Source organism: Pseudopodoces humilis, chromosome 7 (genome assembly GCF_049639895.1).
Source record: "Pseudopodoces humilis isolate 2021_Gansu_Grassland_sample_001 chromosome 7, ASM4963989v1, whole genome shotgun sequence".
Lineage (NCBI taxonomy): Eukaryota > Metazoa > Chordata > Aves > Passeriformes > Paridae > Pseudopodoces > Pseudopodoces humilis.
The window spans coordinates 19,014,807-19,036,960 of NC_142206.1; the positions used below are offsets into that span (position 1 = coordinate 19,014,807).

The 22,154-nt window shown below is 35.4% G+C and overlaps 1 protein-coding gene across 3 annotated transcripts in view; it reads right to left on the reverse strand.

Annotated features, from left to right (window-relative positions):
• Positions 1-8,983: 8,983 nt before the first annotated feature.
• The window catches only part of CPT1A (carnitine palmitoyltransferase 1A), a 39,144-nt gene continuing 25,973 nt past the window's right edge, over positions 8,984-22,154 (reverse strand). For all 3 annotated transcript variants that reach the window (XM_005522385.3, XM_014252059.2, XM_014252060.2), the window contains 8 exons: positions 21,771-21,876; positions 19,914-20,030; positions 18,882-19,046; positions 18,012-18,146; positions 16,804-16,956; positions 15,629-15,733; positions 13,631-13,723; positions 8,984-12,134 (listed from right to left, as the gene is read on the reverse strand). In XM_005522385.3, the coding sequence (XP_005522442.1) occupies positions 12,048-12,134; positions 13,631-13,723; positions 15,629-15,733; positions 16,804-16,956; positions 18,012-18,146; positions 18,882-19,046; positions 19,914-20,030; positions 21,771-21,876 (961 nt within the window). In that variant the 3' untranslated portion in view covers positions 8,984-12,047. The remainder of the gene's footprint in view (positions 12,135-13,630; positions 13,724-15,628; positions 15,734-16,803; positions 16,957-18,011; positions 18,147-18,881; positions 19,047-19,913; positions 20,031-21,770; positions 21,877-22,154) is intronic.

Consider the following 22,154-nt stretch of genomic DNA (forward strand, 5'->3'; position numbering starts at 1 on the left):
TTCCCTCATCACTGTGGACTCATATGGCAACAAGCAGAGTGTAGACTGATCTTATTACAACAACCAGATCTCCTCTGCTCTGCTTGCTCCGGTACCCTGCAGTTCATTGGTGTGGAATTCAGGCACACAGGGCTGCATCCTCAAACCCAGACCCTTACTGACCATAAACAACATCTCTGTCCAACTTGAAACAAACCACAGAACACTACCTTCACATTCCTCAAACACTCCCCAGCACTTTTCTATTTCACATATGAATCAAGAGATTAAAACCAGTACCATGCCACAGAAAGAATCAGAAAGTTAGAGCATCGACATCAAGTAAGCCTTTAAATTGGCAGAACATTCATGTTGATCTCAATTCTCTCAAAGAGAATAATTAAAAAAAAGAAATCCCTATATTTATAGTTGAAAATCCCTTCATGATCCAAAAGAGTGACCCATTCAAGTTTAGCGTTTAAACAGGACTATTCAGTCCATCTCCAGGAAGGTGAATACACACTGCCTGCATTTTGCCTCAGCATCTGTTAGTGTTCAGTGCCCAGTGGTTCTCAAATGACTATCAGTGAGGTCAAGTATTTTTTTGGGTGCCATGGGTGGTTAATAAAAGTCCTGAAGTATGAGATTCAGGCAAGGAAGAATGGTATCATCTGCTGTCTTTCATTTCACAATCCCTTGAATATGCCAATATATATAGACACCCAAACTTTGTACCACGGATTTATTGTCTCCAGGAAATCTGTTTTAATTGCACAATTTTTCAAGTTCCATTTTTAAAAAGTTTAGGCACCTAGCTCACACTATCCTCTCTGGAAGAACATTTCAGAACCTTACTCTTTGAACAGTTAAGAAAACTTCCTTCCTTTATATTCTAGATTTAAATGATATGTATCCTTTAACGACTTCTAGTCCTCTTCAACACCGATTCCCTGAATTTAGTTATGAAGAGGAAGCATGTATCTTCTCAGACTTAATCTGCCTAGACTAAATCAAACTCCTCTATTCTCTCCATTAAAGACACATATTCCATTCTTTCATTTGTCCCAGGAGACTTTGAGGACTGTGTCTGTTCCAAATCAAGTTTCTTTCTCATGAGCACAGATGACCAGAACTGTACACAGTAAACCAGATGGAGATGTCCCAGCATTTTATAAAATACTACAAACATCTTCCTTCCTCTACTAAAAATATACTTTCCAGTATTTCCTGTCAGAATGTGCTACAATTTTTTATAATTTCTACATTGAAAGGGAAATATTTAATCCCTAAGAATATTAAGTATAGTTGACTAAATTTGATGTCATCTGGTCTAATCAAGCAGAGACTAACTTCAAACCTAACTAACAGGGAGGGCCAATAGCAGCTTTCAACTTTTATGTAAATATCTCACTGAGTTGTTTGGGTTTTAATTCTCTGTATTATTTCTTTTAAATTTTCCATGATTTTTCCCCTCTTTATTATTTTCCTACTTCTTTACTAGTCAAAATTCCTACTTTTCATCCCATCATCATTTGAGCTCATCTGTCTTTTGAACTTAATAGCTTGACACTTTATATTATGGCATTGTTCCCTGCTGTGTGTTCTCAAATAAGGATGCATCTGATGATGAGAGCGTATTACACAAAATTCAGTTTTTCAAGAATTCTAAGTTCATCTTGTAATGTATTTATCTTTTTATACTTCTCCCAGTAATTTAAAATTTTATTTTAAATTTATACTCCTCATTTCTACATTTGATCCATGTTTATGTCACTGGTCCTAACCCTAATTTCTTCTTTACTGATAATGATCCTACTGAAACTCAATTGCACTGGGAATTTTAGGAAGTGGATTTCTGTTCTACACTGGGTACCTGCTGCTTCTAACAGATTGCTTCTGAGTTTTTCCTACTTTATCACATGTAAAACTGTGCTCTCACTACATAATTAAACTTCATCAATTCTGCTGAATGGGTGCAGAGAGGGAAAGGTTAAACAAAAAGCCTCTGACTCCATCTGCATGCAACAGTCAGATTCTGCCTCACGTCCTTTAATTACTCTCTGACTTTGGGATACTGTATCTTTTCATTCAAGTAAAAAACTTTCTGAAATTAAATTTGGGGTAGAATGCTTCCTTGAAAGAATAAAAACGATAATTCAGTTAATGTATGACTAATTTTAATCCAATATTCTATAAAGGGAATGAATGACATCCTCACATTTCTTTATGTAAAAATAACACAGAGGCAATACTCAGCTTTGTTTAGGCTAAAAATAATGTACTTCAAATACTGTAACTAATGGAAAAAACACTTTTTTTTAATATATACATGAAGCTGATACCAGTGTGTACTGTACTTTTTTTTTTTTTCCATTTTTTTACCTTACTGGCTTTTAATCACTCCATTTCATGAACTTAGTTGCTGTAACAATTACTGCAGTTGCAGTTGTTGCAAAAATCTCCATTGGGAAAGCAATCATGGTATTTATGATTAATCATGCAAAATAACAAAAATATTATAACTGGTTTAAGTTTTGAAATTTAAGTTCTGCTTTTAGGCAGCTTGTTCAGTTTCTACTAAAGAAAAAGGTTTGTTTCTGCGTAATTTAATCACATCCAAATCTAGACAGAGAGCTTCTCTGTCAAATGTACATTTTGTAAAATATACCTAGCCTCTCAAAGAATCAAATCTAATGATTGTGCATATTATTCATGTACAAAAGCATCAGCAAATTTCGTTTTAGTATACAGCATTCGCATTCTGCATAGGATTTTCCAAACATGGTTCCAGATTCACTTCTTATTTTTCATGCTATGGATTATATGCAGTCATCTTCAACCCTGTAAGAAATTCTGAGCTTCTTTGACAAAAATCTACATCAGCTGTGGATTTTTCTGTCTCAATATCAGATGAATAACTTTAAATGCAAACATACTGTTCTTCTTAGAGCACATGTTTTGTATGTTTGTCATTTCATCTACACACTGCAATTAGTAACTCTTAAATGTTGATAAATTTTTACTTACAATTTAAGGCACTGAGATGTTGTGCAGTTAAGTGGTTTCTTGGACTTTGTAGCCCCTAAAACAAAAGATAAGCTATACAGGTTGAAAAAAAAAAAAAGAGAAGAGACATATATAGAAATACAAGGAAATTAGTTTTGAAACAGTAAGTACCGTTTTTATCTTTTTTTTTTAATTGCTGCTACCTAGCGAGTCTGCCTCTTATTTAAAAATTAAAGGAAATCACTAGTGTTAAAAATAAAGGCTAAACACATACTAATTAGATTTAGAAACATCTCAATTAAGTAAGATAATGAAATGTTTTTGGGGCAAATGAACTGCGCTATTGCATTGATACTAAGAAACCTGAATTAAAAGAAAAATGTGTAAAATATCCTAACAGAAGAAAACATTCTCCTTTTTTTGGTAAAAGTCAATGTGCTTTTGTTCACCCCAACAGTCTTAAAAGGGTTCTCAGAAACAGCATAATCTATATAATACCAAATTTAAAGGTTTGCAAGAGAATAAATGTATTTTTCTTACCAAAACCTGTATTTTTAATTCTGGTGTTACTTCTAGCAAATGTTGAAACTAGAAACCATTATATGCAGAAAGAATACTGAGTGCCAGTTAAACTACTTAAAAAATACACACAATTGTTACTTTCCAATAACACAGCCTTAAGAACCCATTTTAAAAAGAGGTAAAGGAATGTGTGTTGTACTTAACACAGTGAGATTGCAAGATGAATCTTGAACTTGTATTTAATTCCTTCCCATCTGAGGAAAGAAGAAAAAAAAAACCGTAACCAAAGGAGAACTCAAAACCTGAGGAGAATAATCCTGATAAGCTTTCAGTTCCTTATCTTAATTCTTGTACTTGCTGTGAAGATGAGTAGAACAGGAAAAAGCTCAAGCAAATGAAAACTAAAGAACATATTCCAGCCTGCTCTCCCTCGGATTTTTCTTCCCTAGCATTACAGCAAATAAATGACAATTTGAATTTTAAAGAGAAACATGACCTTTTAACTTGCACGAGTCTGTTTTACCCTTCTGATGGCTTCTGACAAATAAAAGGAAACAGACTCCACACCTGGAGCATTTGCTGAGAGATGTCCACACTCTGCACCTGCTGCTCTTCAGAGCAACATCTGTGCTTGTATGGTGCTTAATATGAAAAGGCTTTGTGTTTCAACTTCTATCAAAATAAAAGACCATATAAAATTATAACAATAAATAATTAAATAAAGCATGCATAAATATTTTGAGGAAGTTCTATTTAGGTAATGCAATACTTTTGCACATTAAAACTGAAACTCAAATATTTTGTTGCTGCTTAAATGAAACTGAGCTACTCCATTTAAATAGCACTAACTCTAGGACCTCAAAACCCAGGGTTTTTTTTAACAACTTCATGGCATTTCAAGTTCACTTTATTATCTAAATATTACTGAGACATTCTGAATCTCAAGACTAAGGAAAATCCCATAGCCTGCAAGGCTTCTCCTCATTTATAGAGAAACAGTGTCCCTTGGTGGCAAACGGGGGTAAATGCAAAAGTATTCGGGGGCTTCTGCTAAATGTGATTTATATGGAAACTAATCTATATTGAAACTTCCAATAATTTTCACATATACATCATTCTTATGTTCCTGGAGTGCCTAGATTTTTTTTAGTTAAAAAATAAAATAATAAGTGGTGGTGTCTCCATTACCTTTGTCTCCTCTGCCCCATTGTTGCTTGAGAACACAAACACAAGCAGTTGCAAATTAACAATCTATGATATACTACCTGACAGTATATTATCTGGCAAATATATAAATCTGTATCTATATATTTTCAAATTACCTAGAGACAATTTTTGTTTTTATTGAAGATAAAAACGTACCTGATGGAAGATAATTATTTTGGTCTTGATAGTTAGGAATTAGATGAACTAATTTTAGCTTCTGTGTGCCACAACTGTTTATATTAACATTTGGGTAATTGGGTACCTACATCCAATTGACAGATAACCTGGAATGAATAACTAATGATTAGTTTTAATTAATTATAGTATTAATTATATAGTATTATTCATTATATAGTATTAATTATAGTAATAAACTATAATTCCAAGCATATTAAGGTTTCCCTAAGAGTACCACCTATCCTATAAAGCTTCATAATCACGGAGTGGAATCTCTCAAACAAACTATCATTGTGCACTGATTTTCACCCTTAATTTTTGGAAGGGCTTATTGAGATCTAAAACTGCAGCTCCTTAACATGCCATTGTAACAGTTCATTTACTCAGTTGTGATTGATAAATCTAGAGTTTTCCTTTGGATAAAGCAATCTTCACATAGGTTTTTTTTTTGTTGTTTGTTTCCAGCTATTAAATAGAAAGTAACATGTTTTATATATATAAAATAGCACTATATATATATATATATATATATATTATATATATATATATATATATATATAGCAGCATAGCTAGATAAAATTTAGATTGTGAGTTCAAGGAATTCTTATTATTATTATTGATATGGCACTTACTAGGTGTGACCTTCCATGCTAGCATGGTACAAATTAGTCAATTTTCTCTAGCATATAATTTTGCTATCAGTTACACCATATAATTGCCACAGGGTTGGAATGATTTCTGTGTGAACATCTGGATTCCTCTGTTCCTCTGCCACACTAGGCAATGCTAATAACTCCTAGTCAGACTTGTAAACATTTGTACTATGAAGAATTGCTGTCTCAGTAACAATACTGACTGCCACTCTTACCTCAGCCTGGAATATAAAGTTGTAAATCTTAACAGGCGTGCTTTAAAACCTACTTTAAATCCCAAACAAACACAATTGATGTTATAATTTTTCTGCATAAATCATGTTTTTTAAAGCAAGGATTGTATTCAAGTGTAACACTGTAAATGGTTAATTTAACTGGCAATGGCAGAATGATTTTTGCTTGCATTTCAAGTAAAAATATTCCTAAAGAATGACAATGAAAAGTAACATACTCCACAGTAACAATGGCATTCAGTGTTTTCAACACCAGGAAGCATCCTCTTATTTCTAAATGGCCCTGAAGAAGTTGGGCAACAGTCACAATCAAGTATGTGAAAAAAAGACTTAATCTTTAATTATATAAATTGACTGAGGATATTTGGGATTTAGTCTAAGTCAGAAGTAGTCATCTGAAACTGGACTACAAATTCAGCTGTACCATAAATCAGATTGCTCCAAAATGAACAACTGTGTGCTGTGGCATCCCATCACAGATGTGGTGCCACTTGCTGGAAACCAATCTTTCACCTCCTTTGCCAATCCAGCAACTCTAACAGAAATTAAATCTGAGCCAGCAGCCAGGAGGGCCAACCCTGTCCTGGGGGGCATCAAGCCCAGCATCACCAGACAGGCAAGGGAGGGGATTGTCCCACTCTGCTCTGAGCTGGGGCAGCCTCACCTCCAGTGCTGGGGACAGTTTTGGGTGCCAGAATATAAAAATGACATAAAGCTATTAGAGAGTGTCTAAAGGAGGGGCACTAGGATGGTGAAGGATCTGGTGGGAAAGCCCTGTGAGGAGCAGCTGAGGTCACTTGGTCTGTTCAGCCTGGAGAAGAGGGGACTGAGGGTAGACCTCACTGCAGTTACAACTTCCTCATGAAGGGAAGAGGAGAGGCAGGTACCGATATCTTCTCTCTCGTGACCAGTGTCAGGACCCAAGGGAATTGAAGTTGTGTCAGTGAGGTTTAAGCTGAGTATTAGAAAAAGTTTTTTCACCTAGAGGTGTTTGGGCACTGGAACAGGTTCCCCAGGGAAGTGGTCACAGCACCAAGCCTGACAAAGCTCAAGAAGTGTTTGGACACTGCTCTCTAGACACAGGGTGGGATTCTTGGAGTGTCTTGTACAGGGGGCAGGAGTTGAACTTGATGATCCTGATGGGTCCCTTCCAACTCAGCATGTTCTACGACTCTGTGATTAGAGTGTCATCTTCCCAAAAGTCACACTTCTAGACTAAGCCTTGCCACTCTCAGTACACACTTTGAACCCTGAAAAGACAACCTGAAAAATCCTGTTGACAAAAATACAATACCTTTCAGAAACATCTTTCATGAAAAGCCCAAATTTCTGTAACTAGTCTTGCACATACATCGGAATTTATATTTGAAAAACTCAATAATTTTAAGAGAATCATTAAGTTGTAAAGAACATTTCTGCATAGGCAGGGAATGCTGATGTTAGAAGCAGATTTGATTCCCCAGCCCTGTTCCCTTGCATACACTGCACATGGCAAAAACCTCCAGTACTAATTAATCAGCTGCCCAGGGTTATTTGGTGCAGTCCCACTTAGCAGTTCAGGTGGCCTTAGGAGAAGACTCCTTCTTAACTGTCCTGAACTGGAATCAGAATGTGCAAGGGAAAGACAGGAGCCAATTAGACTTGAGCCTTGAGGACCAGAAACAGGCAGGAATTCCAGATGCTATTTTGCCTTGCTCCACAATGTAGGAAATCTACAGGGAACACTTTTCTTTGCCTCTCTTTTGTGAACAGATCAGATAGGACAGTGTTTGAAAGTACCTCTTAGCCTCTGGCACTTAGAATTAAAGCCCATTTTAGACAATTGTATAGATTTTTCCAATTAGCATAAAACTTAGCCTGCATACTTACTGTTTAATCATACACAGAAGCATGAGTCTGAGGTAACAGATATCACTGAGGGAATTCTAGTACATAAACTAATGCATGTCTTGTTTATAAAAAAGATGAGTGGTTTAACCAATAACTCCCTTGCAGCATCAATAAAAGATTTTGATGTCACTACAGCATTACATTCTTGTGAAAGAAATATTCTTTTCTAAAAGACTTGCTGGGAGAAACAGTTTGGGTGTTTGACGTCTTCAAAACAAAATCACTCATTCTTAACTGCACCTGGAGATAGGAATGATATGAACACCTGAAGAAAAGCAATTTTTAGTTCTATTTTATGTATTTAATGATTCATTCTTAAAAAGCCAAATGACCAAACAAAAAACATGACTTAGTGATGTTAAAATGGGAAGCTATATGCATTTTCATGACATAACAAGGCATGTAAATGCTGTGGCCCATTCAGCATTACCGGATACTGTCACATATTTTGAATATTATTTCTGTTTTTTCTGTTCAGTATACCGTTCTGGTTCAGATGCATTTGCAACTAAAATAGCATCACACTTAATACCTACATTTGTGTTTTCAAAAATAAACAGAAAATAGAACGAAGACAGAAATCAACTACATCTGGGTTTTCTAGTTTCAAATCAGAATTTAAATTGTTTGAACTTGAGAATTTGCTCTCCACCTCTGTGTGCTGTGCTTCCTCCTTATATAGAGAACAGTTTAGGAAGGTAAGCAAGCAACATAGAAACAAGCAATCAGTTTTAATACAATTATTTTTAACCTGATCAGAATTTCGCTCTAATACCTTCAAGAAAAAGGGCAAAGGAAGCAAACATTCATAAATAGTGTGATGAACTGTAAGGATATGAGGAAGTGATCTGGTCAGAAAGATTTTTCTAAATCTCATTTTTAGCTCCTGGTCCAGAGACTAACAAACTTTCATTATCTTCAACTTCCAAGGAAGCAACTGTTCCACCTGATCACATTCTCATTATCTGTATGACTGTTCCTTCTGGAGAGAGAATGCCTCAAGTCAGAAACTGAAATTTTTGTGTGACATCACTACAGAAAAAAGGAAAGTGAACACTGTTTGATGGCAGCAAAGGGTGAATACATACCTTCAGCTTCTTTTGGGAGATTTAATTCCTTTTAGTTTTAATTGTTCATTAACACATTCCCTATTAACTAGAAGACATGTTTAAATCACTGCTAAAACAAACTGAATTGTTCACTGCTACTGTTCCTAAGTGGATTTAACAGCAATGGTTTCACAAGTCCTGAATTTCAAGAGACTTACAGCAAGGCAGCTGGGAAGAAGATACAAAAGATATTAAACATTCTTCTAAGTAGTGGTAATTGTGAAATTTTATTTCACTTTTTCAAGTCACAGAAGGAAGTAGAAAATAGAGACAAAGTGTTGGATGTAAATAACTGACAACAGATGTAAAGCAACTAAACAAGATTAAAAAAAATCTGCTACCTTAAATTAATACATTTTACATGAGAAAACAATTGGTACAAAGGCTGAATTAGAACCACGATTTTCAAGGTCAGGCACAGATACTTCCCTAGTCCCTCAAAAGTCTCAAGCCTCAAAAGAATATTCAGGTGGAAACGGTATTAATCCTGAACAATGGTACCCTGTAAATGGACTTCATGCTTTCCTAACTTCTGCCATGAAATAGCTGAAAAAATGAATTTGCAAAATGCTGATTCGAGGTATATTCCACCCATTCCACGCTGCTATTTAATAAAAAGAAAAAAATTATTATCATCCAACCTGACTTTTAGCCACCTCCTCATCCCTAAAAGTTTGGTCTCCTGAATCACTAATTGAGAATCAATGATTCAAGGTTTTAGTATCAAATTAGTGGTTTTACTGGAATATGAACATTTAACTTTACAATAAAATACACTGTACTAGAAGGTTCATTCAAATCTAGGTAATTTCAGTTACATTCCTATGGCTTTGAGCAAAAAAAAAGAAAAACCCAAGCAGTTTTACTGTATGTACACAATATTGAACATCAAGATTTAAATTATTTATTAATAACCTACATTCATGTGGATTTCTAAGATTTACATCCAAAAAGCATATCTTATTTACATGCTGCTGACATCTTAAAGAAAAAGAAATAAAATATCATCTGTTTAGGAACTACATCTATTCCAAAATTTAAGAAGATACATTTAACACCACAAAACATTTTAAACATTTACAATAAAAAACAGCTTTCTGTGCCAATCATACTTACTCTCCAAGAATGCAAAATTGCACTAATTAAAATCAGACTAGAAACACTTAAGACCTGAGAGTCAAATCTAAACCTTTTTTTTAAAGAAAATCCTGCAAGTTAATATGCCCTTATGTTAATTTAAACACAGACTGGTCAGTGGTCAATTAAAAAAAAACAAAACAAAACCAACACCAAAAACAACCCCCAGAAACCCCAGTGCATTATTTCTGCATCTCCAAAAATAGATCACTACAAATTTGTTGCAGTAGCTTGATAAGTGCCAGGCCTGCCAGATGCAGTAAGGCTTATTTCAAAGTGTCCTTTCCCACACATTGTACCCTAATCAAATAATGAGTGTCTTTAATCAGTTCCTGTGAGGATTCCCACATTTATGTAAGCAAGCAGTCGCTTAAGTATGCATCTTGGATTTTTGAGGGTTCCCACTCCAAGCATACATACACAGGGGTGTTTTAATAGCTAAAAATCAGAGTAAAAATAAACACAAAGAGAAAGTTAGAAATACTGGCCAGAAACTTTTGAAGTCTAATGAGAAGCTTTATATCCACCCCAAGGGTCTTTCAAACTCAGCAGAGCTCGGGAGCATCATGCACTGTATTAGTAACCATCATGTACCTTATATAAAATAATCATAACAAAAAAAATGGTTGTGCTAACGAGTACACTTTACTGCACTGCAGGATGTAAGAAAGGTACCACACCTATAAAGCCCAGGGCAGAGAAGCATCATGCAAAAATTACTCCATTTGGTAGCAGCCATTTTATTTCTGCACTTGGAAACATCATGTTCCTTTTCGAGTGCAAAAGCTTTCCCCTCCCTACTGGTATCCTCTAGAAACTGCTTGAGCAAGAGCATCTCCCAGGAGGGGGTTGAGAAGGCCATGATTTTCTCACTCTGGAGCTATTTCCCATGGCTTCAGCAGTTTGCCCTTCTCATGTAGATGGCTGGCAGTGCAGTAGTGGTCCTTCCAGGCTGAAAGCAGGCAAACTGCAATCCATCAGCCTACACAGGCAGCCTTGCTTTGCAGACTTTCCACCACGCTGCATCCAACTCAATTAACATTTCCCAGCACCCAGAAACCCGAGTGACACCAATTCCATTCACCAAAGCAAACGTGTGAATATCTGTTAATTCCAAACAAAGTCCTGCCCTTCCCAAGGACCGACCTTTGCTATTTAAGCAATTCATTAGAACTTTAGAGCATTTCATTAGAGCTTCAAACCTGACTGCACTATTGGCAACATATTCACATCTGCTTATGCCACTTCATCCTATTTTGTAATTTGAAAACCCGGTCTGCATTACTACAGCTTTACCTCTTACCACTGAAACAACTGCCAGCATGTGCCTTTCTCCTGGGCTAAGGATCTTTGTTTTTCTAAGGCACTTGCATGAACAAGCACACAGGTCCATTTATTTATACAGAAATAAAATCAACGTCATGAACAGTCTTGTAAGCAGTAAGAAAAATGTGATACTTTCTAATGAGGGGACACTTTGTACTATCCAGTGGTTGGGTTTCTTTTTTTTTTTTTCCTTCTTTGCAAAAACCATAAAATTTCTACAACTTAGTGTGTTAAGGTAGGTTACAGCAGGGATCTTTTGGTATATTTTACACAATTTACCTCTAAAAAGAAACCAAGGAAGGCAAATGGCCACAAGTTTGTCACTCATTTACATAAAGCAGCAGATACATTGAAGAATATTCTGCTATTAATACATAGCAAATCTAACTTTTTCTAGTATTTAAGCCGGTGTGTTTTATCCCTTTGATTCTGGAAACAAGTAAATTAATTTAAAGTAAAAAAAAAAAAAAAGAGAGAGAGAAAGTGTATGCAAATTAAGAGAAAACTGCAGAAGTTAGAATATACATGACTTCATGCAATGATACTATGCTTCCTCCCTAGAAACACAGAAAATTTTAAAAGTCATCCTTTGTAGAAATAAGCTCTTCCATACTACTGACAAAAAAAACCTCCAAAAACCACAACAAAAAAAGACACATTTAATATACTGCTAAGGCTTTAATAGGTGATCAAGAAGGTGATGACTCAGTTTCTTCTCCAGCTACTCTTCGACAAACCTTGCTCTTGTTCCCTGTGCAGAAGAGTTCTCATCCCACCACGAGGAGTTTGCTTGGCACCAAGAAAGCAGATCACTTTGTACAGTTTTTACTAAGGTTAAATAAACCCATGATGTCAACCATTGCTTTCTGGATGTTCTTTCCAAAACGATGAGAATCCTTTAAAAACAAACAAACAAAAACCAAATACTTGTACTGTCCATCAACAGTTGTTTTTCAGGCAAAAGGAAAAACTTTGTAATATTTTGTAGTTTTGGAGCTTATGGAATTCAAGCATGTATTTTACCATAGAATGGGGATTTTTATAACATAAATTTTAACACTATACAGATTAATGCAGGTTCATGCTGTCACTGACCAATGAGTTCTTCATTATGCATTTACTTTCTTACAGTCACAGATGAGACCATATCCTTTTAAAATCAGATGCATGCATAGCTTTCTGCTGCTCTAAAATTGCTGGGTTTTGATACTGCTTTTCCAACAAAATTTTGCAAAAGCTCATTTTCATAAAACAAGGGAATGTTCAGTGAGTGTATGAGTAATGACCAAGAAATATTGAAAGAGCAGAAAAATTATTTTTATTCGAGTTCCTATCAGAAATGGTGAATCATTTGCCATTGAAAAAAGTATTGAAAATGAAAATAACAACTTTCTAAGTGTAAACAAAACAGACACTTGTTCTGTTTATTCTAAGTACTAGGTGAATGGTACAAGAAAGAAATTCAGATTCCAAACGTAAATTATTAGCTGCATTACAGGGATCTACTACAATGACCCTATCAATATCAAGGCCACACACATAAAATACTGCCTTTTCTGTATGGACTTTTGACTCGACTAATAAGTAAAAAGAACAGAGCGAAATTTAAAGTACAAGCTAACAGGCATCTTAAGAACAATTTCAACTATTAAAAAAACAAAGTTGTATTTCCTAATCTTTAAAGATTAACTACAAGCACCATGATCTCCTGGACAAGGTCAAAAGAGGAAAACTAGGTCAGCTATGTAATCCTGAACGAACTCGGTATATTTAGGAAGGCCATAACAATATAAAGGGCAAGGATTAATTGAACTCAAAGCAGACCTCCACAACAGCAGGATATTCAACATATGACATCTACTATACTCTAATAATGGGTGTTATTTTAATAAATTTTTGATTAGTTATGTTTCTTAAGCACGGATTGTAATTTATGGGTCAGCTTAGTTCAGTATTATTTAAACCAGGAAGGCTTAAATAGATAGCATACATTTTATTTTGTCTTTACAGCTGTAGCCTGAGACAAACCAATCAAAACTGTAATAAGAAAAACCAAGATATGCCCATCTTTCTGTTTAGGGGACACATGTGGTCATTTCACATGAGTTGCAGGGAACTACACATGCGTAAAGATGATCCTGGGCCAAATGTTTTCTTTATGCTTGAAAGTGTAAGTGAAATGGAATATGGTACCCTTGGTTCGTGAAACAATTAAATTTATACAACTGGAGACAAAAAAACTCCAGCAAAACACCATATATTGAGAAAGAAAAATACACCTTATAACAGTAGGTTGCAAGTTCTACTATATATTTTAGACAATGAGTAGAACAACTCTATAAGCACCCAGCAGAACAGATTTATTAAACTATAGGAAAGGACTGACTCTTACCGTCTCAGAACAAGATATTTTGCTGGAGATATGGAAATGAATGAAATTTTCACCCAAGATTATGTAAGAAACACCATAACCATCATCAGCCACCTAGGGGAAGAAGGAAGAGAAAAACATTTTAAACTTCTTTCTCCTTCATTCTCAGTCAACTTATCCACAATTAAGAAGTTGCTACAGTTTTTAAAATCAGTTGCAATTTCCTCAAGTAAAACTTCAGCTTCTACATTTAATACATATTTTCTGAATATTGGCTCCACTTAAGGAATAGTTCATCTGAAGTGCATGGAATAACCATTTGCTGAATATTTGTAATATTTCCCAGCTTTAATAGTTTAAAATAAAATACTTATTCAAACAGCTTCCCTTATCAAGGCCTGGTTCTAAGCAGCTACACAGCTTTGGTGTTTAAGCAGCAAGGAATAAAATAGTTAATTTGTATACCTAAACAATCAGTCTCCTGGGATCATTCTGCAGATGTAAACAAGCACAGTGTAAAAGCCTTGTATTTGCTTCTGACTCTACAGCAAACATGTGATTCTGAACACCTGTACCACGAGCAGAGGTCTGGTCCAATTTCAACATTAGTAGCAATGACTGTCCCAAATTTCAGTCTGATGTTATATTCAAACTAAGCCTGGTAAACACAGATCATCCTGATGTCACCCCTCTCTATGTCTTTCCTAACTCAAAGGACCACAACCTTCCATCTCTTTGTCACCACTGCTGTTAAGTCTTCTCAAACAGTCTTCTCAACTCTTCCCACTGCTACAGAGATAAACTCTAATAAATGCTTAAAAAGCCCCTTCAAAACCAACAAAAAACCACATGCATGGAAAGCTGATGTACTGAATCTCTGGGCTAATTAAGCAAACCAAAGCACAATTTTTGTAAACAAAACAAACAAACAAACAAAAAAAAACCCACACAAAACAAAAAAAAAAAGGAAAAGAGTGCTATAAATTCTTGCAGCTAAAACCCTTTTCTATTGCCTTTTGGGCATTTGGAATGCTGACTTCATAATCTGCTTGAGGAAGCCAGTTTCTCAAGAATGAGCAGTATGGCCATAGCTAGGCCTCCTTGATACTGCAAGTCAAATTCATTTCAACTTCAAAAACTACTGAAGGCTGTATCAGAAACATGAGTAAATAAACAACAACAATTTAACACACCCCACCTTCCACCCCCCATCTTCCAGCTTGACAAACCAGCTAAAATACACTGGACTTGTTACCCTAACTTCTGGGGGGCAAAGAGCAGTCCTGTGATGCCTCTCATTGTTCCTTCAATAGAAACATTTTCTGAAAACAGATTAATCTAGTATAAGAGCCCCATAAAGGCTGCTTAAGAGGTCTTGTTGACACCAATATTCTTATCAGTGGCCAAGATTAAATATCAATAAAATATGGCAGCAAGTAAGCAGCTTGTCAAACCTCTAACAATACACTGGTTTCTTGGAAGTCTACAGAAGTCATAGAACACGGCTGTATTTTTGACCTGGCCATTTTTCACACTTAGGAGGGGCAAGCAGAACAATGTAAGCAGCTTAATCTGGAGGAATGTATGAACACATTTATCAATCAAGCAGGAAATATAAAGAACAAGTCAAGTGTAAATACTTTTACAAATCCCAACCTTAAAATCTAGTTTAAGTAATAAGGTGACTATTACTGTAATATCAGCCTGATGTACAGAAGATCTGGGCACAGGCAATGTGATAAGAACCCAAATTTCATCAGATCCTTTTGCCATGTAGCCCTGTACCACATTTCATAACTGTATATTTCCTTAATAATAATAATCTATTCTTGTAGTGGGATAATCTTGTAGATTTTTCAGAGCACAGCCACATCACAGGAAAGTATTAAACACATGCAATTAAAAGCATGAACTGCACCTTTGATATGCAACAATGAGGGATGACAGATCTGAAATTTTTTGACAGGTGTCTTGAAAATAAAACTCTTTTTAGTGGGTACTTGTTTTTAGGAAACATACCGGCCCAAACCCTCCACCAGAGGCTAACATTTCCGGGTTCTTCTTCAGATCAATGTACTGCTGTGGTGTCTGACTTGTTGACAGCCTCCAAGGTTCTGACAAAACCTTTATTAGATATGAAAGAGATGCAAACAAATAGAAAACACTGTTTAAGAACATGCAACTTTCTCAAAAACTAGTCAAGATAACAAGATAACAAGTGCTATAACAAGTGTAATATTGCTTTATAAATTGTTAGAAAACACTTTATAAAGCAATATTAAGGATAACTCCCATTTCAATGGAATGAAAAATTAAGAAGCTTAAATGAAACAGTTAAACTTGTCCTGATACGGAAACCATTAACATATGAAGAAGTTAATTCCTCAAAGAGAATAAAATAGAATTTCAATAGAAATGCTACTTCAAACAATATTCTCTGGTCTAAGCCATGTAACTTATACACAAAAGGTCTTGTTTTAACAAGACCATTATTAGCCATATTCAAATCCCAGGAAGATCCTACATCAAGTTAGAAACTTGCACAATCTCTAACAACACATGTTGAAAATTTGTGGAGACTGTAGAAAGTTGTTTCATTCTTGACTTAGCCACATTTAGGTAATCAAGCAGAAAAATGCGAGAGCTTAATTTTGAGGCAAGGTGGAACACATTTTTTTTATTAATCTGAAAAAATGAACAAGTGCAGCGTAATTATTTTTATAAAACCCAGCTTTAAAATCCAGTTTAATTAGTAATTTGTCAAAGTAAGAAACAATGATATTAATATCATATCCAGCTCCTTTAACTCTTAGTAACTTAAAAGTAATTGAATTGGCCAGTTTCACAAGAAAATTCAAAGAGAAATCACACAGCTTCTGTTGTACTTCCTTGAAAATATGCAAAACCCACAAGCAAAAGTTTTGCTTTCAATACTGACTATATATTTCTTGGAATTCTAAGTAACAAGTATTTTGCTAACAAGTCCATTGAAAGCATTCTTCTAGGTCTATCAATAAATGCATACATAAAGGAAAATGAAACTAACTTAACAATTTATCAGCAGATCTTAACCGGCTGAAATTTTACCTTTTTTCTTAGGAAAATCAGAGTTGTACAAGAGCAGATACCACAAAACACTAACTAACCCAAGGACTACTTATGGTAATGAAGAGTTATCAATAAAAGCCACCTACTTCCTTGAGGAAAGGAGAATCTACAGCGAGGTACTTGGACACGACATAAAGGCAGAAGAGGTGGCGGTCAATGCCAGCCCCAGTCATGGCAAGGCGATACAAGTGCTGATGTTTGTCAGCTGCCTGCCGAAAGAACTTCAGTGTATTTTCAGTCTAACAAATAAAAAAAGATAAACAAAACTCAGTTAAGTGAACTGCATTAAGGATGAGGTGCAAAAACTAAGTTACAGCAATGACTCTCAAGCCTTGAGCACTTAAAGGTCAAGTACAAGACAAGTGACCTCAAATAGTATCCTCCAGCTTTTCAACCTCAGGTATTTAACTTTAGGTATTAGCAAGTGTCAGCTATTACCTGCTGTAAACTGCATAATGAAAACTAATTTGTATTTTAAATGTTATCTAACCCTACAATCAAACACAATACTACATTATTTATAGTTTCTATTGATACTGGTCTTAAAAGAATTATAGGGAGCAAACCTCAACATGATTTAAAAAAAGCTCTAACTGCCAGAGCTATTTTAGAAGACAAACTGCCAACACCAAAGGTACAGAGGTCCATTAACGCTGGTCATCAAAATCAACATATAAGACCAACTACTTCCTTCCTGTGAATTACTCTTGCTTCCCTGTCAAAAAGGAAAGCTTAACTGGAAATTAGTTGTTCTACAAATCTACGCTCGAGTTTTACAAATCACAAAAATTTCACAAGTAATCACAGTTTCCTGAGTTCAGAAACAGGCAAATAAGAGTATATTTAGTTAAGTTCTGCCTTTCTTTTTTGGTATGGCCCAGAATTTCTGCTTTATTGACAGAAAATGTGGGTAATTACCTTATGCAGCTCTTCCTTCCTCAGAAAAAAAGCATCACTCTAAATACTTAAAAACTATTTGGGGATTTACATGGTTGTCCAGTGGTAACTCATGTGCCTTATGAATTATGAGTGAATCATAGGCTGGCTGGGTTGGAAGGGACCTTCTAGATCATCTCATTCCAACCTCCCTGCCATGGGCAAGGACATCTACTAGAACAGGTTGCTCAGAGCTCCATTTGGCCTGGCTTTGAACACTGCCAGCGATGGGGCATCCACAACTTCTCTGGGAAACCTGTTCCAGTGCATCACCACCCACACAGAGAAGGATTTCTTCCTAATACCCAAACCAAACCCACTCTCCTGATTGTATAAGGCACCAACTCCATGAACTTACACTTTCTGTTGGGTCTTCCATGGCTTGAACAAAACGACAGGACTCAACAGTGCACGAACGAACCGTTTCGGTCCTGCCTTCTCGGAACAAGCGTGTCATGGACGCTTCATATGTTAAAGAAAACTTTCCCATATCCTTGGAAAAGGGAAAAATAAGAACTTTAAGGTTTAGACAGACTTGGCCCCTCTTTGTTAATCAACAGTCCAAGCTAAGCACACAGGCTATGAATCACTCCACAAATTAAACTCAAGGTTTAAGTTTTCAGTAGCTCACCATTAGCCCACTTACCTGAAGATAATAAAGGCAAAAATAAGATTAGCAGCAGGATTTGATAAACACTAACAGAACAACCAAACTAGCAAGGACTACTCTCTGCATTTCATAATCAATCTTCTTCAGTTTATAAGAGAAGCTGAATGTTGCTACACTGGTCTTTTCTGACAGCACATTACAGGAAAGGTGAGCTAACAGAAGAAAATACAAATAGATATTTCTGTTAATCCTCTTAGGGATCATCCATGACTACTGCATCATGCGTGACTCTAATCTAAAAGGTAAGTTTAACACTGTTTAGATTATAAACACAGCTACTAGAAGCTTCCTATCTTACTTCTAGTACAAAATCCTTAGGGACAGACCAACTAAGCAGAAGAGAAAAAATTTAGAAATGTACCAATATGTGAACCATTGTAGAATTGATTTCCAGCTAGTGATCTGCTTAGGGTTTGCTATCAATTTGCATCGAATGTCTTTAACAACCTTGTACAAGCAATGCAAGATTACACAGTCACATGTTTCAGCCACAAACCCATTACACCCATTACACCCAGCTTACTGAGGTTCTGTAAGCCAGCAGCAGTCTGTTCTTACCCGATAGTGAGCAAGCTGCAGCGCGAGCTGCACAAAGGCGTCAGGGCTGGTCTTCACTTTCTTTATTAGTCCTTTCCCAAAAGTATCAAAATAAAATGAATGAAAGTCCACATCATCTGCTAGAGCGACAGCAGTGCTCAGAGACTTCTCAATCACTTCTTGGCACTTAAAAAAAAAAACAAACCAAACACCTGTATTATACAAACATGCATTCATGGCATTTGAGAAAACTACTGAAAAACTGCAAGTATTTTTAACTGATAAACAGGAAATGCCTTTATGCATGCCAGAAACATCATTACCTAAATAATTTCTCTTTAGAGAAAGAAGATATCTTTGCTCAAAAGTTAAAATTCAAAAAGCTAATAAAAACATTTTAAGCCAGTACACATCAGAAGAAAACCCTTTTATAAAACCCACCAGCATTAAAACTGTTCAGATCAGGTGAATATAAAAGAATGGCCTACAGTTACAGAATGGCAATAATACTGTGGCTTCCACGCTCCCATACATGTTTAATTAAACACATCACTAACCATTAGCTTTTTATTCAAAATTAAAATCTAAAAAGGTGGTGCCAGTTTTTCTAGAAACTGAGGAAAAAAAAACCTTAGAAAATCAAATCTTTTTAGGCATGTATACAGAGCTATGAACACAAAAAAAGCGCTATTCTAAAGGAACTATTAGACAAGAGTATTTGTTTTGACAACAATAATGAAACCACAGCAAGTAAAAGTTTATTTTAATACAGCCACTATTCAAAAGAGGTGGCCACTTATTTTTGACATACTGCCAACCAAGAAAGCTTCTAGTAAAATATTGTCATTTCCCAGTCAGAATTTTTAAAGATTGATTTTAAAACCCCCTGACTTTCTAAGTAAACTGAGTAATGGATACACATGAAGTACACAACCTAGAGCACGCAAAGGAATTTAAAGCTGATTTATAGGGTTATCAATAATTATATTAATTATTTGACCACTGGAGAAAAGAGAAGTTTCTGCCTCATACCACTAAATCTTATGTACTTACTTCTTCTGGAATTTCCCATTGAAGTTTGGTAGGAATAGGAATATTTGGGTTGGTATCTCCTTTGCAATGTCCATCTGCTGAATAGCCCAGTTCAAGATACTCAGTTGCCATCACATTCTGCAAAGAATGATACTTCTTCAGAATTGCAACACATGACTTATTGCCATGGAATTAGGATTTCATTGTGAAAGAAATATAATCTATTTTCACTACATAGCCAAATAAAATGTACAATCCATTTCCAAACCACAACTGCAAGTGAAGCCCCCAGTTTTACAAGAAGAATGTGCACCAAACACTTATTCAATTACACTGGTGCATTTTGTTAGATACTACTTACTTAATAAAAAACCCACCTCAAACTAAGTAGAAGTAAGAAACTAAGCTTACGTTTAACTTGGACTTCACAATCTTCGTTCAATTTAGATTCTAGAGAATTTCTTCAAGTTTATTACTTGTCAAAACTTACTTATCAAGGAATAATTTATTTCAGAGTAAAAATCTTGCAAATCCTTGCAAGAACTCAATTACTTTTAAGATTTGTATCCCTTTAAAAATTGCAGCTTATTTTACATGTGCACTAGAGCTCTTAGGTGGGAAAGAAGAATGTTTCCAAGATGAACAACACTTCTTGAACAGACATAAAAGGCCCAGTCTTACAAGATATGAAGCATCCATCCTCAATGCTAAAAAATATTATCCAGAACAACGAGCCCACGTACAAACATGAAGAATTATCAAAATATTTAAATTTGCTCAATTTGGAAAGAAAAAGCCTGATGATTTATTTCTAATCTCATATTTTAATTGCATTTTCTCATTTTACTTAGTGGTCAGAACATGACAACTATGAAATAAACTTTAGTCCATTCTATTCTAAAAACAGACAATCTGTAAAGAGCTAACAGATAACTTGCTAAAAAATTAAATCTTGTTTCAGTCATCTTAACTCTTAGCAGAAAATGTATCAACTAATATTAAGTACAGATATATGAATTAAGCATGTAATTCATTAAAGCAAAAAAAAGCATCCCTCTTTCATTGAGATAGTCTACACTGCATTGTCATGTCACTTTCAAATCAGTTTGGCCTTTTTTCTTCCCTGGGTGGAGAATGCAATGAGGCTTTTTTTTTTTTTTTTTTTCTCATACACATGGAAACACTTCCATAATAAAACTTAGAAATTACTCGGGGGGACCAGTTAGACTCAATACCATTTGCACAAATACATACAAAATCAAAATTAACTAATGCTTTTGAAATAGTTTTAATTGATTTGAGTCATGTAACTGTTCGTAGGTTTAAGCTTCAAAACAAAAAAGGAAAAAAATCAAATAAGATTTCAAGAAGTAAACTAAGCACATGATGAACAGACATGACAAAGTGAATTTACTGCATTCATTGCAAATAAATACAAGCTATAACGTCAACAGCATATCAGTCTGCATCTTAGCAAACAATGCTTAGAAAAGTTAAGCTGCGTACAATTTTTCAAATTTTGAAAGTAAGCATGGGGTTTTACAGCATAAGAAAGCTTAAGAGCTTTAGGAATACGTACATGCAAAAAATACAATGTCATATCAAAGAGGCAAGAATCTGAGGATTTAAAACATTAAAATAGTGTTAGATGGGGAGCTGTATGACTTCTCTGTGAAGACATCTAACCTCACAAAAATGCTGTTTCAAAAAACAGCAGCTTCTTAAGCAAGGGTTTGGGATCTTTTTCAAATTGCACAGCTGCTACTCACTCATCAGCAATGTGACTGCAAGGGATTGAAAGTAGCTGCTGGCCTTCAGGGCTGCTTCAAGATTGTATCACATTATCTTCTGCATTAGCTCTTTGTACCAAACACCTACCTCCCACAGGTGTCCAACAATAGGAGCATCTGCCCAGGAGTGCTCTGCATTCAGACCCATTTTGCCATTTCTGAATATTATAAGAGTGAATGTCTTATCAAACCACCTACAAAAGAAATCGAGATTTCTTTATGGTTTTGTACATTTCAAAAGCATTTTTGTATTGTAACTTCCCCTCTCTCTAAAACTGACATTCAAATGCACTAGAACTTTTTCATTTAAGAACATTTAAATTAACAGACAAAAACTTGAACTTCATGAAGTTCAACAAGGCTAACTACACGGCCCTGCATCTGGGTCAAGACGATGCCCAGTATCAACAGACTGATGGATGAATGGATTCATCTTCTTTGCAGAGAAGGACTTGGGGATGAAAAATTCATC